Source organism: Euwallacea similis, chromosome 17 (genome assembly GCF_039881205.1).
Source record: "Euwallacea similis isolate ESF13 chromosome 17, ESF131.1, whole genome shotgun sequence".
Classification (NCBI taxonomy): Eukaryota; Metazoa; Arthropoda; class Insecta; order Coleoptera; family Curculionidae; genus Euwallacea; species Euwallacea similis.
Genome location: NC_089625.1, coordinates 633,945 through 650,170, shown reverse-complemented (window position 1 = coordinate 650,170; position 16,226 = coordinate 633,945). Strand labels below are relative to the sequence as shown.

The window sequence follows — 16,226 nt, the reverse complement described above, 5'->3', positions numbered from 1 at the left end:
TTCTTCGCCTATTCTGCGTCTAACAAAGGTTGCACTCGCGGTACCAAAAACATTAAATTATTACAAAAATAATTGAATATTTAAAGGACGACTAATAGGAATTTTACTTGTTTCTCTATCACTATAATGTAATTGAAATAAATATACCTCGAAGTTACACTCGTTCGACCACATGATGTTTGACCAATCCTCTTCAATGAAATTTTTATGTTAAATTTTATTATTTTCTGATAGCCACGCTTTCTTCCTCGCTTTACAACTTTGAGCTTTGAGCCCTACATATTGAAGCCGTCTTCTGAGACTGCTTCAATTCTGGCAGAAACTTTTTTCTCAGTGCCCCCGAATAATTTTGCAACCAGCTCAGAAGATGTGTCTTTCCGATTTTGTAAAGAAGTGCGTACCAATTGCCGATCTTCTCTTGCACTTGTAGCACGTTTTCTTCCACTCCTTTTTAAATGTTCATGACTTTTTGATTTTTTATAACGTTTTAATGTATATCTAACAGTACTATGAGGACACTTGACTATTTTTGCCATTTGTGTTTTGTTTTTACCTTCCTCAAAAAGTAATTGAATTTTTATACGTTTTGCTAAATCTAATTCTCTCGTTTTTGGCATTTTTGTCAAAAAATAAGAGTTTTCTTTAGAATAAACGACTATAAGCTAATAATTGTTAATCGATGTGCACACTACGAGTGACCGAGTAAAATTCAAGTTTGTTGCTGTAATCGTGTCGCGACTTGTTCTCGCATGTTTATGATACGATACTTTATTTACGTTATTCAGGTGATCGCACCGATTAATAATAAAATACAAAATAATTGCTTAGAGTCAAAAAAAATTGAATTTCTAAGAATTGAGAGGGGTGGCAAATCATTTTGGCCAAGGCTGTATATATCCACCAACGCCCAATTTTTGAGATATTTAGTTTAAGTTTGGACTGCATGTTATACTTTAGGCTCTTTGTTTTTTGCCACTTTAACGTCTTGTGTTGAGACTGTTATTGGGTGTGAGTCTCGTGCTCTCTCACTCACTGCACTCGCGCCACTCTAGCTCTCTCTCCCCACCACTGTCTAGACGGTACGTGGATCTACCCGCATTATCCGGCGAATTCGAGAAGGATCAGGCCTTTCTAGAAAACACGGCCACATACTATAAAAGGTTGCTGGGAAGTAGCACGTGGTCTCTTTCAACGGGTTTCAAAGGAGTACGATACAGTGCAGTGGAGTGTTCTTGAATTGCTAGTCACTTATCTGTATTATAGCTTGGAATTAAATTAATTAGCTCCGCAAACCCAACATCTTGTATGGCAACATTAAAAAGTTTCCGTAATAAACTTTTTTATTTTAATGTTAATTTTCGTTTGGTGAAGTCTTGGTATTATAAAGCAGATCAGCCAATACTGGGCGCCTTTTTAGAGTGTTACCATTATTACTATCTTAGTAATCCTACGAAACATTAAGTCGATTACCGTTTACTGTACAATCGGAAATTGTATGACAGTGTCGCTTATGTGAAACGATTTTGTAACATTTTATCTTTCAGGTTGTGGTTAGTGGCAAACAGCGTCAAGTGAGATTAGTGCCTATAAGAGCTTTAGACGGTGACGACACAGAATGGATTAAAGTGACGGAAAGCAAGGGATGTGCAGTATTAACTGTTGGCCCTGTTCTACGAGCTCCTTTGACGTTCTGTTTGTGTATTGCCATCAAAAAACAAGTAATATTATAGTGTGTGCCAAAACATTAGCTTTCTCTCTATGCAGAAGTGCATTTTTTAGAATTCCTCAGTAATCATTATTTACGAAATAACAAGAACGAGAACGAGACACCAAAGAGTACACGAAATCGGCATCCCAGTTAGCGTTCAAGCGCTTCAGATACTTTCAGATGGTCGGCTGTGTGTTGGATCACTATCCTGTTTCACTGTATATAATATTCAGAGCGGAGATTCGTTTATTTGTGAGTGAATAATGGATTTTTTTCTTTTTCAAATCTCCTATTGTGGTTTTGGTAGGTAAAGGTGGTTTTATGAGGGATTTCCGTCCTCAAAAGCAATTTTTTCTGGAACACATATAAAAAATAATGAAAATCCTTTTTTTCCTTGAATCTACTTTTAAAATACTCCCTCTATCGAAATTTAAACGAAGTAGTTTAGTAATAATATGCAGAGTGTTAATTAAGTATGTGACCAAACTTGAGAGTATTACTTCTTCCTCTATTTTAAGGCAATGAGTCTATATAATATAGCCCGTAAAGAGCCTTTTTTACTAATCTGGTACGGTTTCATGATATAGTAATTAAAACTGCGTGAAAGTCATCTCTTGACTTTTGTTCAGATTCACTATTTTATATATTAAAATGTGTCGGCAAGCTTCAATGTTATATTAATTTGTATGTATTTGTAAGTAAAACTTTTATCTTATAATTAAGTAAGTCACATATTTAACACTCTTTGCACTTTTAGCTCTGCTGCACCCAGAAAATCCTCTATACGCCACCATAACCTGCAGTGCAGTGGACGCCTTGAGAGTGATAGAACTTCCGAGGCGAGAGTACCTGTTGGTATTCGGAACTTTGGCTGCTTACGTCGATAAGCACGGTCGCAAGTCCCGAGATCGAGAGATTATGTATCCCGCGGTGCCCACTGCCATTAGTAAGTTATTTTTAAAAATATTTTTTCGCCTTTGTAACAATTTAACCTTAAACCTTATTTTTGTGATTAATTGCCTTTTCTTTACAGATATTATAGAAATTTGATTTGAGATGCTTTGAAAGTTTGGAAATTAAAAAAAAAATTGTTGGTGATTTTAAGGGCTTTTAGAACCTGACCAACCCAGGCGAAAGGCTATAAAATAGAATGTTTCTTTTTTAGGTTATAGAGACGGCCATCTGGTAGTTTATAGCGAAACCCACATAGACATATTCAATTGCGCGACCGGAGAATGGGTTCAAACTCTTAATATCAAAAGGGCAAAGCCCTTAAACGATAGCGGGAGTCTCACTTTGTGTATCTTGCACGACCTACCGCATCTCCTGTATCTGTCTAATGTCCATCAAAGTACGTATCTGATCCATAATATGTACAAATCTAATTAATTAAACTGTTTGCTAGGAGAGCTGTTAAATTTGGAGAACATAGTTGCTTTAGATACAGAAGGGCGAGTGGTACGGAAACCAAGGAGGAGATTTTCAATTAGAGAGGGAAACCGATCCACAAGGACGTAAGCACTTGGCTTCAGTTTAAACTATAAAGTAATATTACTTTTATCTATTTCCATAGAAATACGGATAGGCGTTCTAAGCTGATATCGGCACCGACGAATTTTAATCATATTAGCCATGTAGGGCCAGGCGATAGTATCCAGTAACAAAGACTGATCGATTTAACTACGAGGCTTGTCGACCAACTTCCCGATCAAGCTTCATATGGACCACCTACGCCTCAGCCCAGGGTAAGTATCTCGGTTACCCAGTAAAAATATGAAAAACCACTAAAACAAAAACTCTAACCAATACTTGAAATTATATTGTAGTTAAAGTTAACAACGTATTGACAAATTAACCGTTATAGACGCTTACAAACATTCATGTACAGGATGTCTTATCTAGGACGAAATAAGGCTATATTTTTGGGGTTCCTTGGATCAATTCAAAAATCCAAGATAGCTGTTCTACGTATTTTTCTTTGTAGAAACCAAAAATATCATTTCAAAAGCATTTGTAACATAATATGGCTATCTGAAATGTTTGAAATCATACAAGGAAAGTCACAGATATCGTCCTGTGTATTCTTGAATGAGATGTCCTGTTCGAAAGTTATGTTTATATTCCAAAAACATGGTAAGTATAAAAATTTTGAAATTTGGATCGCTAATTAGATTGTCATTTAATATTAAATTTTTAAATTCTTTGTGTCACCAAGGGCAGAATCGCACATGTGAATTGGAAATAAAAGTAGTAGGTATTACAAACTTCATAATATCTACCCAAGAATATTTCGCAAAATTTTGTAAAAATTAGGAAACAAAGAGATTTTCAAATTAACAGAGCATTGAAAATTTTTGTTAGTAAATGTCAGTGGGTCTGTCACAAAGTTTGAAGTTGTAAAAAGGGGTCTGACTCTTTAAAAAATGTCATGTTGCACATTTTTTATTTGGCTTTAGAGACTAGTTGATATCTCAAAAGTGGAAAAGCTGCAAAAAAACGAAAAATTAATGCTTGATACCGTACAAGTTGGTTAATATGATTTTCTCAAATAATGTTTTGTTATAAAATCGTCTTATTTGGCCATTTCCTATAACCTCCTGAAAAGACACAGATTAAAATTGGAACACACGAAAACAATTATTACCCCATAAATTAGCAACTCTAACTGAGATGTCATGTCACGTTTATCTTTGCTACTGAACAGTAATTTCTTTAAATGTGAACTAAATGTTTTTTTAACTTTAGAAACTGCCAAGCGAATATTGAAAACCTGTTTCAAACTTTTATCCTGTATTTTGATGCCGATCTATTTCCGGTCGTATTTTTACAGATTTTTTTTTTTTATTTTTGATATGGACATTTTGCAACATTGTGTTTACAGTATATGTACACAGTACGATCTATTGTTTCTGTCGTTCTCTAACAGTTATTTATTTCTTTGCCAGATTCGAATGATTCAAGTAAAATCCTGAAATTCTTATGTTTTAGATTGTCATAATAGAGTTTTTAAACTCCGGATAAAATATCGATAGAGAAATCTTGTATATATTTTTATTTTCAGCCCACGAAACAAGCACCTTTACCTCCAGCTCCTTCTTCGGGTAAGTCGAGACCACACCTAGAAATCTCAAATCCTATGCCATTGCGGCCAGCTTCGCCCGTCTACAATGGCGCCAAAAGGGCGGCACCGCCGCGTCCCCGCGATCTGCCACTGGCGTTGCCACGACCTTCGGATACGTCTCCGTCGCCCGATCCTGCTAGCATAGGCAGTATGTCGTCATTACAAGACATCATCAAGGTAACAGACTGTTGACATTTTAAGTTTAGAGCACTTTCATTTATTCGTCCATGCACTTCGATGAAATCCATCACTGACCAGACCCGTTGGCGTGACATCGCCCACTTAACGGAAGTTATACAGGGTGTCCCTGAAATGATTGATAAAATATTTCTATTTATCGGCATATAAAATGTACGCAATATATCGTAAATATTTTTTTATAGAGAAACTGTATGCCTGGTGAAAATTTTACAAGAAACAAAACAGTTTTAAAATAAAATCAGCTTGCGCCAGAGAAAAAATTTAAGTCATTCATAGAGGGGGTAACAAAAATACAAACGTTTATTTACGAACCAGAGGCCATTTTTAATATTTCCACGCATTAAAAAAAGATCCCACTTATGTCAAAACAGGCCATTTTATGAAATAACATTTAGTTTCAAAATTGATGAAAATTCGATTTCGTGTAGTTTGAGTACTTACTCTAGAACCTGTAGCGATTTTTGAAAAAAGTACTACAATTTTCGGATACTCCTCGATAACAGTAATTTTATAAGGGTTTAAGTAGCTCATATCTAAATTTGCAGAAAAAGAAAATATAAAAAAAAAATAAATTGGGCGTTGATGGGTCAAAATGGAAGGCTTGCAGGAGATTAAACTTTTTCTAGGTATTAGGACATATAGACAAAAAGAGCAAATTAGTTTAGATTAAAGCCTATATTTAGAAATAATTTTGAATATTTTCAATCATAAATATATTGCAAAACGGTCAACTGGCATCGGAACTTGTGTTCGAGGATTCCGTCGATTCGGACGTGCTTTCATCACTATAAAAAATACAATGATTCATTACACAACACAATATAAACTGCAAAACAGGTTGCATTCAAAATAATTAATAAGAATATCTAACCAATACATTTAGCGAACAAAACTACAGTTAAACATCAATGACACATATTAAATTTTCATTTCAACTATTTACATAGGTACATGCTCATAACTGAAAGTTACTACAGTAAAACTCGCTTAATACGAGATCACGGTTATAACGCCCAATTTATAAAACCCCGTTAAAAGTTCCATATAAACACGTGTATTTGTGTTTGGTTATAACGAGGTACCGTTTAGAAGGAGCACATTTATAGGTTCTGATGAGAAATAACAGCAGTTTACAGAGTACATGATCTATTTTAAACCAGAGTACCTTTTTTGTGTATTTTTAAACAAACTCTAAAAAGAACTGACCAAATATGCATTTTGTCCACGCACACAAAAAATTTGTCGAAAAAACTTCTAGGCCACCCCTGTTATTTGGTTATCATAGCAACTAAAAATAATGTACTCATCAATAGTTGTTGCACCCGTCGGCCACATCTTGTGTACCAACTTTCAATAAAATCACAAAAGCCCTTTGGAAGAAAATAATAGAAATATGTTTTTCCAAACTATCATAAAACACCCTATATCGTTTTTATTAAGCATTTTTGGACACACATTTATATAGAATTTCTGGCATAAAATAATGTAATCTACTTTCCATATTAATTTGGCACCATAATTTAGAAACAAATTCAATAATAATTAAGATATCGACACAAAATAACCCTCCTAGTTGGTAAGTTTAGATATAAATATAGGTCTAAATCAGTTATAGGGCAGTTCCTATAAATAATTAAGAGCGTCAAAACGTTAATTATAGTAGTGTTGTGACACCAGCCGGTATTTTATACGTGGTGGGCACCACGGGGTTGTTTTAGTCCGGAATAAGACAGCTCACTGATTCGGTAACTCACTAACAACTTGTTTATTTCTTGTGATGGTTTTCAAAATGGTATGAATTTAGACTCAGCAACACTTCACTCTAGACTACTCGTTTTTGAAAAGGCCTCCGTCGGAATACTAATTCTAATCTTATAATCATACTCGATATATATATATAGGGAAGACTATGACATCTAACTTATCTAAATTAGCGCATTAGGGGTGGTTAGTTGGAACTAAACAGAACTTCGACCTTTGGTTGAAGTTGATTATTCTTCATAGATAGTTAGGTAAAACATTGATAGCATGTTATTAGGTTGCTATGAGAAAGTAGCATAGAGTACAATCAATATAGGAAGGTATATAACAGCTGCAAGAAAAAATGATCATATAAGATCCATTTTTTTAGTTTACCTGACTGTTAATTTCAGTAAGCAAATTTTTAACTTCTTCAATTGTTTCCTCTGATTTGTTTTCATATCTTTCTTTGAGAAGACTAAGAGGAACATCATTTTCCGAATCCGAATCATCGTCATGTTCACGAAAATTTAAAATGTTTTTCCAACATTTTCTTATTGTCTCAGCCTCAACTCTATTCCAAGCTATAGAAAGACTTATTATAGCATCTTTGATTGTTAACTCTTTCAAAACTTTTGATATGTCTTCACATTTAGAGGATACTATAGTTGACAGTAAGCTTGATCCATAGTACAGTTTTGTAAGGCGGATGACATTCTGATCCATTGGTTGAATCAAGGGGGTTATATTTGGTGGCGTATATTTTACAAAAATATTTCCATCTTTAGAACATAATTTTTCAGCAATCGGATGACTAGGAGCATTGTCTAACAAAAGCATGGCTCGTAAAGGTAATTTCTTTTCATCTAAATATTTTTCAACCTAAAAAATCGTGCATGCAAAGGTGTAAGATAAAATACATATTCTATATACATATGTTATCTTTTTAGCTTACTTGAGGAACAAAACATTTATGAAACCAGTTCTCAAATATTGTACAAGTCATCCAGCCTTTTTTAGAGTAAGCATAGTCTACTGGCAACGAAAAATTTGTAAAACATCGTGGACGTTTTGCTTTCCCTATTACAAGGGGTTTAATTTTATGATCTCCTGTAGCGTTTGTACAGGCAAGAAAAGTAAGTGTAACTTTTTCACTTTTTCTCCCGGGAGCAGTTTTTTCATCTCTCCTTACTAACGTTTTTTCGGGAAGCAACTTTCAAAAGAGACCAGCTTCATCTGCATTATAGATTTGTGCATCTGTAAGATTAAGTCTGGCTATAAGTGAACGAAGATTTTCTTGAAATGGAGGTACAAGTTCAGGATTCGTTGATAGTTTTTCACCGTATATTTTCAAAAATCTAATGCCAAATCTACGTTTAAACTTTTGCAACCAGCCATCACTTGCATTAAAGTGTTCTTTTTCTTTTAAAATCCCATGTAATGATTTTGCCTTGATCTTTAATAGCTCACTTGTTACCGGAAGGTTTCTGAATCTCTGTTTACAAAACCATTCATATAATTTTTTTTCCATTCTAGGCATTTCTCCAGTTTTTAAAGTTTTTTTTTAACTCAAACCATAGCACTCGGATGAAGTATTCAAAATATTAATTCGATTCTTTTTTATAAGACAAACAGTGGATTTTGCAATACCATGCTTTTTTGCGAGATTTGTGACACTTTCACCGCTTTCCAACTTCTTTATAATATCACTTTTGTCTGATAATGTCAATACTTTGCGCTTCATATTTTGACGACAGAACGCAACTCGGCGGATCAAATAAGCCTGTTATATTCTATAGCTTGCTGTGGAAATTACTATTAGTACATATTTTATACCGTTATAATACATTATTAAACCTTTTCGGGGGTTCCCGAAACCTCTGCGGTGAACTACCAGAAGTTCATATAATCGAGGTTGCCGCTGTTCATTCTATAGAACCCATCATGTTAAAATTTTATTGTTCATTATATTGGATAGTTCATATAATGGAGTATTCAGATAAACGAGCGCCTACTGTAATATGTATTGAGAGGCAATATGCTGGAATATCTTCAAAAGCAATAAATCAAAATTTGACAAGAATGAAAAAATTCAGATAAAAGAATATTTAGTTTAAAAAATTAAATAACTTCACTATTGGCAAGTGCAAAAAACAGTTGTGGAGGAGGGGGGCAAACACGTTTATGACCCCCCAATTTTCCCACTTTAGTTTCAAATTTTTTTACCCAAATTATAAGAAAAGAGTGTCTCATCGAACTGTGCATCACTACAAAATTTCTTTAAAATAGGTGAAGGAACATCAAAGTTATTAACAACTTCAACACCCTGTATAGTGAGTATGAAGAGCTGAAGAAAAAAGTCACATAAGTAAAGTCTAATTACTTTCGCTCAAGGAATCTGTAGTTAGCGGATTGACCTACTAATTTGCAACACCCTGTATATGCCTACATACAGTGTGATCCATTTGTTTTGGGGTCAGTCTGTAAAAAGTTTATTAATTGTGCGATTTAGCCCGGATTTTTTTTTAATTATAGAGCTTGAAGAACTACACATTTTCAGCAAAATTGTCCTGGTTGATATAAAATCCAAGGCCTACTATGGCAAGCTACTACAAGCAAAATTTTAATAAATCATATTAGCGATTTTTTTAGAAAAAATCTGTGCACGCCACTGGATTGAGCACCCTTCAAAACGAGCCTGTACAAAATTTCATCGAAAAATTTTAGGTAATAACGATTTTGTAGAATAATTAAAAATGCACACCAGGTACTTATTTATTTTCAAAAATTCATAGTTGGCTATGGAAAAACAAATTGTAACATTAAACAATTTAGTTATAGTCTTAGGCTTATACAGAACAAATAAAACAAAACAAAAATGAAAATTACATCACAAGAAACAACTACATTTTTGCAGCTTCTACCAAGTCACCATTTTCTCCAATGCACTTATCATTCCTTTTGCGTATGTTCAAAATTACATTTCGTATTTGCTGTGGAGTAATTTCCACACAAGCACGGATTATCCTAGCTTGTAGTCCTTGTAAATTTTGGGGTCTTGACTTATACACTTTTTCTTTAAGTAAACCCCAAAGAAAAAAATCTAACGGGGTTAAGTCCGGGGATCTCGGTGGCCACTCACAGAAAGGACTGTTTCGCCCTATCCAAGAGTTTTCGAAATTTTCATTTAGCCAGTTTTTTATCAAACGAGCATTATGAATAGGACTACCATCTAACTGTAACTTTAAATTAAGGCGATACCTTAATGGTAAATCATCTAATGCGTTCCTAAACTCATTTTCAAGAAAATTAAAAAACCCAACCGCATTCAAATTACCGTCAAAGAAAAAGGGACCAATTATTCTGTCGCATATTATTCCACACCAAACGTTAATTTTTTGAGAATATTGTCTCCTTGCATTTATGATGAATTCTGGATTTTGACCTGACCAGTGACGACAATTTTGACTCGAAACCACCCCATTTGTGGTAAAGGTGGCTTCATCGGTGAATAAAATTTCGTTTAAAAAGTTATCATTGTTTAGATATTTTCCTTGCAGCCAATAGCAAAATTCTAATCTTCTTTCTTCATCTCCTGGTTCCAACGTATGCAAAAATTTTGGCTTAAAAGCTTTTATTTTGTTTTGTCTCAGGCATCTTCTTATACTTTCTCTGGGTATATTAAGGTCCAAACTAGCCGTTTTAATATTATTTCGGAGATTGTCGTTAAAATATTGCAAAATTTGATTGTTATTTTGAAAAAGTCCACGACGTCCATTTTGCCTCGTTTTAAGCAAATTTTTGGAAACTGATCCAGTTTCATCGAAAGTATTATTTATGCGTTGCACAGTACTTCGACTTACTGATCTATCTAGATGTCTGATGTTGAATTCTGCCGCAGCTTCTGCTGCCGAGCGCACGTTGTCGCCAACAAGACGAACAATTTCTGTTTTTTCTCTTACACTTAAATTTTCTATAATTATAATAATTAATAATTTAATTTATATTAAGTGCAAACAAGTTCTAATATCGATTTAGACTTTATGTGTTTGACAGTTAATATAAACACTTCAATTGTTTTCCATAGCCAACTATGAATTTTTGAAAATAAATAAGTACTTGGTGTGCATTTTTAATTATTCTACAAAATCGTTATTACCTAAAATTTTTCGATGAAATTTTGTACAGGCCCGTTTTGAAGGGTGCTCAATCCTGTGGCGTGCACAGATTTTTTCTTAAAAAATCGCTAATATGATTTATTAAAATTTTGCTTGTAGTAGCTTGCCATAGTAGGCCTTGAATTTTATATCAACCAGGCCAATTTTGCTGAAAATGTGTAGTTCTTCAAGCTCTATAATTAAAAAAAATCCGGGCTAAATCGCATAATTAATAAACTTTTTACAGACTGACCCCAAAACAAATGGGTCACACTGTACATACATTGGAAATAGAATAGACCAGATGCAATAAGCAATCAATTATGGCAAATAAATTGGCCATTCCCTTGGGTCTTTGTATTAAGCAAGTTTTACTGTATATTAAAAATTAAAAATGAGGTAGAATGTTACATACCTTATTATTATCCTCAATTTTTGTAAAATTATGTTTCGTGCTCTGCTTGATTTAAAAAATAATCTAATCATTGGTCTCCCAAATCTTTGATTTATTTGTATAGCCTTGTCCCCCACCCCGTCCAGGCCATCGAGGCGGGGTTCATCTAAGTAGGTTCTCACTATTTGAGGATCGTCCGGAGCAATATTAAAATACTTTTTATTAATACAGAGGGAGCCATAATAGGACTCTCCGCTGCTCGTTTCTACCCGAACACGTTTACTACCCGTCTTTAAATGTCGCTGTTTTGGAACATCAATCCAATCTTTAATACATGTACTTATTTTATCTGAAAATTAAAAAAAAGGTTTATTTCAATTTTTTATTTAAAAAAAAAGTCACATAAGTAAAGTTTAATTACTTTCGCTCAAGGAATCTGTAATTAACGGATTGACCTACTAATTTGCAACACCCTATATATGCCTACATACATACACATACATACATGGGAAAAACAATAGACCAGATACAAGAAGCAATTAGTTATAGCAAGTAAATTGGCCGTTCCCTTGGGTCCTTGTATTAAGCAAGTTTTACTGTATATTAAAAATTAAAAATGGGGTAGAATGTTACATACCTTATTATTGTCCTTATTTTTTGTAACGTGACATCCCTCTGTTTGGTGGTTTTAAAGAAAATTTCAATTGCGGGTCTTCCAAATCGCAAGTGGAATTTTATTCCTTTGTTCCCCACCTCGTCCAGGCCGACGAGGCGGGGTTCATCTAAATGCGTTCCCAATTTTTGAGGGTCGTCTGGTATAAGCACAAAATTCTCTTTATTCATTTGAAAGGAGTCATAATACGACTCCCCATTCGTTTCTATTCTGACTCTAGTACTCATGTTGGAAAGTCTCTGTTCTTGAATATCAATCCAATCTTTAATACATGTACTTATTTTATCTGAAAATTAAAAAAAAGGTTTATTTCAATTTTTTATTTAAAAAAAAGTCACATAAGTAAAGTTTAATTACTTTCGCTCAAGGAATCTGTAATTAACGGATTGATCTACTAATTTGCAACACCCTGTATATGCCTACATACATACACATACAGTGGCTCACAGTCAAAATAATGCAACTAATTTTTACTGATTATTTTGTTTTAATTTTTTTAATAGAAACATTTATTTCTGTTTTATTTCATTATCTTATTTTTAATTAATACAAGATTAACTAGTCATATAAAGAATTATTCTAACTTGTGCGGCTCCCCTGCAAACGTAATTTAATAAAAAAAATGATGATCACAATCAAAATGATGCATAAAGAAAAATATTCAAAAACATAATTTCTATTACGAACTAATATCGAGTAGCTCCACCTTTAGCTTTAATTACTTCTTTTAAACGATTAGGAATTGATTCAACTAATTTCTTTAAAAAATCTGGATCTAGTTTGGCCCATTCTTCTGATAGAACTCTCTTCAGGTCATGTTTGTTGGAAATATGATATTTTCTAACTTCTACGTCGAGTTTATACCAGACATTTTTAATTATGTTCAAGTCTGGTGATTAAGCAGGAGTTTTTATAACTCATGGACAATGATAAAGCAACCATTCCTTCACAATTTTTGCGGAATGCTTAGGATTATTGTCTTGATAGAATTTAAAATTACCACTTAAGTCCAATTTTTCTCTACTAGCTTCAAGATTTGTTTTCAAAATATCTAAATACATAAATCTGCCCATATTTCCTTCGATGAAATGTAAATTCCCGACTTCAGAGGCAGCTACACATCTCCAAACCATCACGTTTCCTCCTCCGTGCTTTACGGTGTTTTTTAAATGTTGAGATAATAACTCTTCATTTGATTTTCTCCAAACATTTATTCTTCCGTCACTGCCAAACAAGTTATATTTACTTTCGTCAGTAAAAATAACAGTTTTCCAAAATTCTAAATCCTGCTTTAAATATATTAGGTCGTGTAGTATGAAATGAGTAGAATTGAATTGAAACTTTAGTCATTTTTTTTTCATATGAAATGTTTTTATTGTCAATCGAAATATGCACCACCATTATCAATACACTTCTGCCATTTAACGGGAAGTTCATTGATTCCCCTGCTGTAAAAGCCTGCAGGCCGGGAGTCGATAAACTCTTGGAAGGCAGCTTTGACAGCCTCGTCGGAGTTGAATGTTTTCCCTACCAAGAAGTTATCCAAATTTTGAAAGAAGTGGTAATCAGTGGGTGCTAAGTCGGGTGAATACGGTGGATGACGAAGAGTTTCCAATTCCAACTCCTGTAGCTTGGCCAAGGTGACTTGTGCGGTGTGTGGCCGAGCATTGTCATGCAACAATAGCGGTGCGCTTCGATTGACTAATCTTGGCTGCTTAACCGTCAGTTGCCTCATCATTTCGGTCAGTTGTCGGCAGTAGACGTCAGCCGTAATCGATTCACCAGGTTTCACGAAGCTGTGATGGATGACACCTGCATTGGACCACCAAACGGACACCATAAGCTTCTTTTGATGAAGATTTTTTTTCGCACAATGTTTTGGTGGTTCATCTTGATCCAACCACTGCGATGAACGTCTGGTATTGTCATATAGGATCCATTTCTCATCACAAGTAACAATCCGATTCAAAAATGGATCGTTATTATACCGGCACAACAAAGAAACACAAGCTTCGAGACGTCGTTCTTTCTGTATGTCGCTCAACTCATGCGGTACCCACTTGTCCAGCTTTTTCACCTTACGAATTTCTGCCAAATGAGTCAATATTGTTTTTTTGGTTACACTGAATATTAACGATAATTCGCTTGCACTTTGACGTGGATTCGCTTCCACCACAGCTTTCAGATGATCGTTATCCACTTGAGTTTCAGGTCGTCCACGTGGTTCATTTGTTAGGTCAAAATTGCCTGAACGAAATTTCATGAACCAACGAGATACTGTTTGCTATGAAGTAACTTCAGTACCAAACACATCATTAATATTGCGAGCCGTCTGAGCTGTTGTGGTTCCACGGTGGAACTCATATTTCATTAACACACGAATTTCACTATTTTGCATGGCTGCACAAAAATTTTTATAAAAATAAAAGTTTTCAATCATTTTTAACATTTTAAACTCTGATCGAAAGAGGAAGAATGTGCCTTTTCCACATAAAAAAGTCAAGTTCAAATATAGATTTAGAGTGAAGTTATTCGCAGTTGAATGTGGCATTTCGAGAATCTACTCATTTCATACTACACGACCTAATATAAACACACAGATTCGATGTGTGTGTGTCTGGAGCGATGCTTAATAAATTAATTCATTTTTCTACGTCTTGATATAATAAAACACTCTTTTAAATCTATAGGACCGCGTATTAAGAAAATAGAAAATCATTAGCAATTAGTGCGTTTTATTTTCACCTTCGTAACTCAATATTTAAGATAGCGATTTTTGAAAAAAGTACTACAATTTTCGGATACTCCTCGATGACAGTAATTTTATAAAAGTTTAAGTAGCTTATATCTAAATTTATAGAAAAAAAATTGGGTGTTAATGGGTCAAAATGGAAGGCTTGCAGGAGATTAAACTTTTCCTAGGTATTAGGATATATAGACAAAAAGAGCAAATTACTTTAAATCAAAGCCTATACTTATAGTTTTAAATAAATTCAATATTTTTTTAACGATATAAGTATTTATTTTAGGCAATTTTTTATTGTACTGTATTTTCTTTTATTTTATTAGGGTTTTCAGGTCTTTTGTTTTTGCTGAGTATAATGTTTTAATATAATATAATAATATAATAATACATTTAATAAAATATAATTTTTTAATGGATTGCAAAAGATCAATTCTCTTCGGGACTTGAGGATTCTGACGACTCGGACGTGCTTGAGTCACTACAAAAAATACAATAATTCATTACACAACACAATATAAACTGCAAAACAAGTTGCAATCGAAATAATTAATAAGAGTATCTAACCACTACATTTAGCAAACAAAACTACAGTTAAACATCAATGACACATATTAAATTTTCATTTCAACTATTTACATAGGTACATGCTCATAACTGAAAGTTACTACAGTAAAACTCGCTTAATACGAGATCACGGTTATAACGCCCAATTTATAAAACCCTGTTAAAAGTTCCATATAAACACGTGTATTTGTGTTTGTTTATAACGAGGTACCGTTTAGAAGGAGCACATTTGTAAGTCCTAATGTGGAAATAACAGCAGTTTGCAGTGTCTCATGCTTAATCATTTTTCTCGAAAACAGTTCATTATCGATTTTAAACCAGAGTACCTTTTTTGTGTATTTTTAAACAAACTCTAAGAAAAACTGACCAAATATGCATTTTGTCCACGCACAAAAAAAACTTGCCGAAAAAATTTCTAGGCCACCCCTGTTATTTGGTTACCATAGCAACTAAAAATAATGTACTCATCAATAGTTGTTGCAACCGTCGGCCACATCTTGTGTACCAACTTTCAATAAAATCACTAAAGCCCTTTGGAAGAAAATAATAGAAATATGTTTTTCCAAACTATCATAAGACGCCCTATATCTTTTTTATTAAGCATTTTTGGACATACATTTATTTCATCGGAATTTCTGGCATAAAATAATGTAATCTACTTTCCATATTAATTTGGCACCATAATTTAGAAATAAATTTAATAATAATTGAGATATCGACACAAAACAATCCTCCTAGTTGATAAATTTAGATATGAATATAGGTCTAAATCAGTTATAGGGCCGTTGAGTTATGGACATTTAAGCAATTAAAATCGCCAAAAACTTAATCAATGGTACGACTAAGATAAAGCTTTAGATTTAATATATTTAGGTTTAAAGTGGAGAAGAGACACTATTCCTGAATGATATGCTGTTGACGA

The 16,226-nt window shown here is 33.7% G+C and overlaps 2 protein-coding genes and 1 pseudogene across 2 annotated transcripts; 1 reads left to right on the top strand and 2 right to left on the bottom strand.

Moving 5' to 3' along the window:
* Positions 1 to 679: 679 nt before the first annotated feature.
* LOC136414508 (serine/threonine-protein kinase Genghis Khan-like) lies at positions 680 to 4,985 on the top strand. Its single transcript, XM_066398555.1, has 11 exons — positions 680 to 702; positions 1,053 to 1,206; positions 1,264 to 1,418; positions 1,463 to 1,493; positions 1,545 to 1,718; positions 1,780 to 1,960; positions 2,466 to 2,654; positions 2,874 to 3,059; positions 3,114 to 3,222; positions 3,282 to 3,453; positions 4,770 to 4,985. Exons 1-10 carry the CDS (start codon positions 680 to 682, stop codon positions 3,367 to 3,369), a joined length of 1,290 nt encoding a protein of 429 aa, XP_066254652.1. The 3' UTR covers positions 3,370 to 3,453; positions 4,770 to 4,985.
* Positions 4,986 to 7,098: 2,113 nt separating this feature from the next.
* Positions 7,099 to 8,310, bottom strand: LOC136414507 (jerky protein homolog-like). The gene is made up of 4 exons (XM_066398554.1): positions 8,026 to 8,310; positions 7,726 to 7,983; positions 7,167 to 7,652; positions 7,099 to 7,122 (listed from the first exon to the last, which is right to left on the bottom strand). Exons 1-4 carry the CDS (start codon positions 8,308 to 8,310, stop codon positions 7,099 to 7,101), a joined length of 1,053 nt encoding a protein of 350 aa, XP_066254651.1.
* A 4,993-nt stretch (positions 8,311 to 13,303) lies between these two features.
* Positions 13,304 to 14,416, bottom strand: LOC136414407 (histone-lysine N-methyltransferase SETMAR-like; annotated as a pseudogene).
* Positions 14,417 to 16,226: the final 1,810 nt, after the last annotated feature.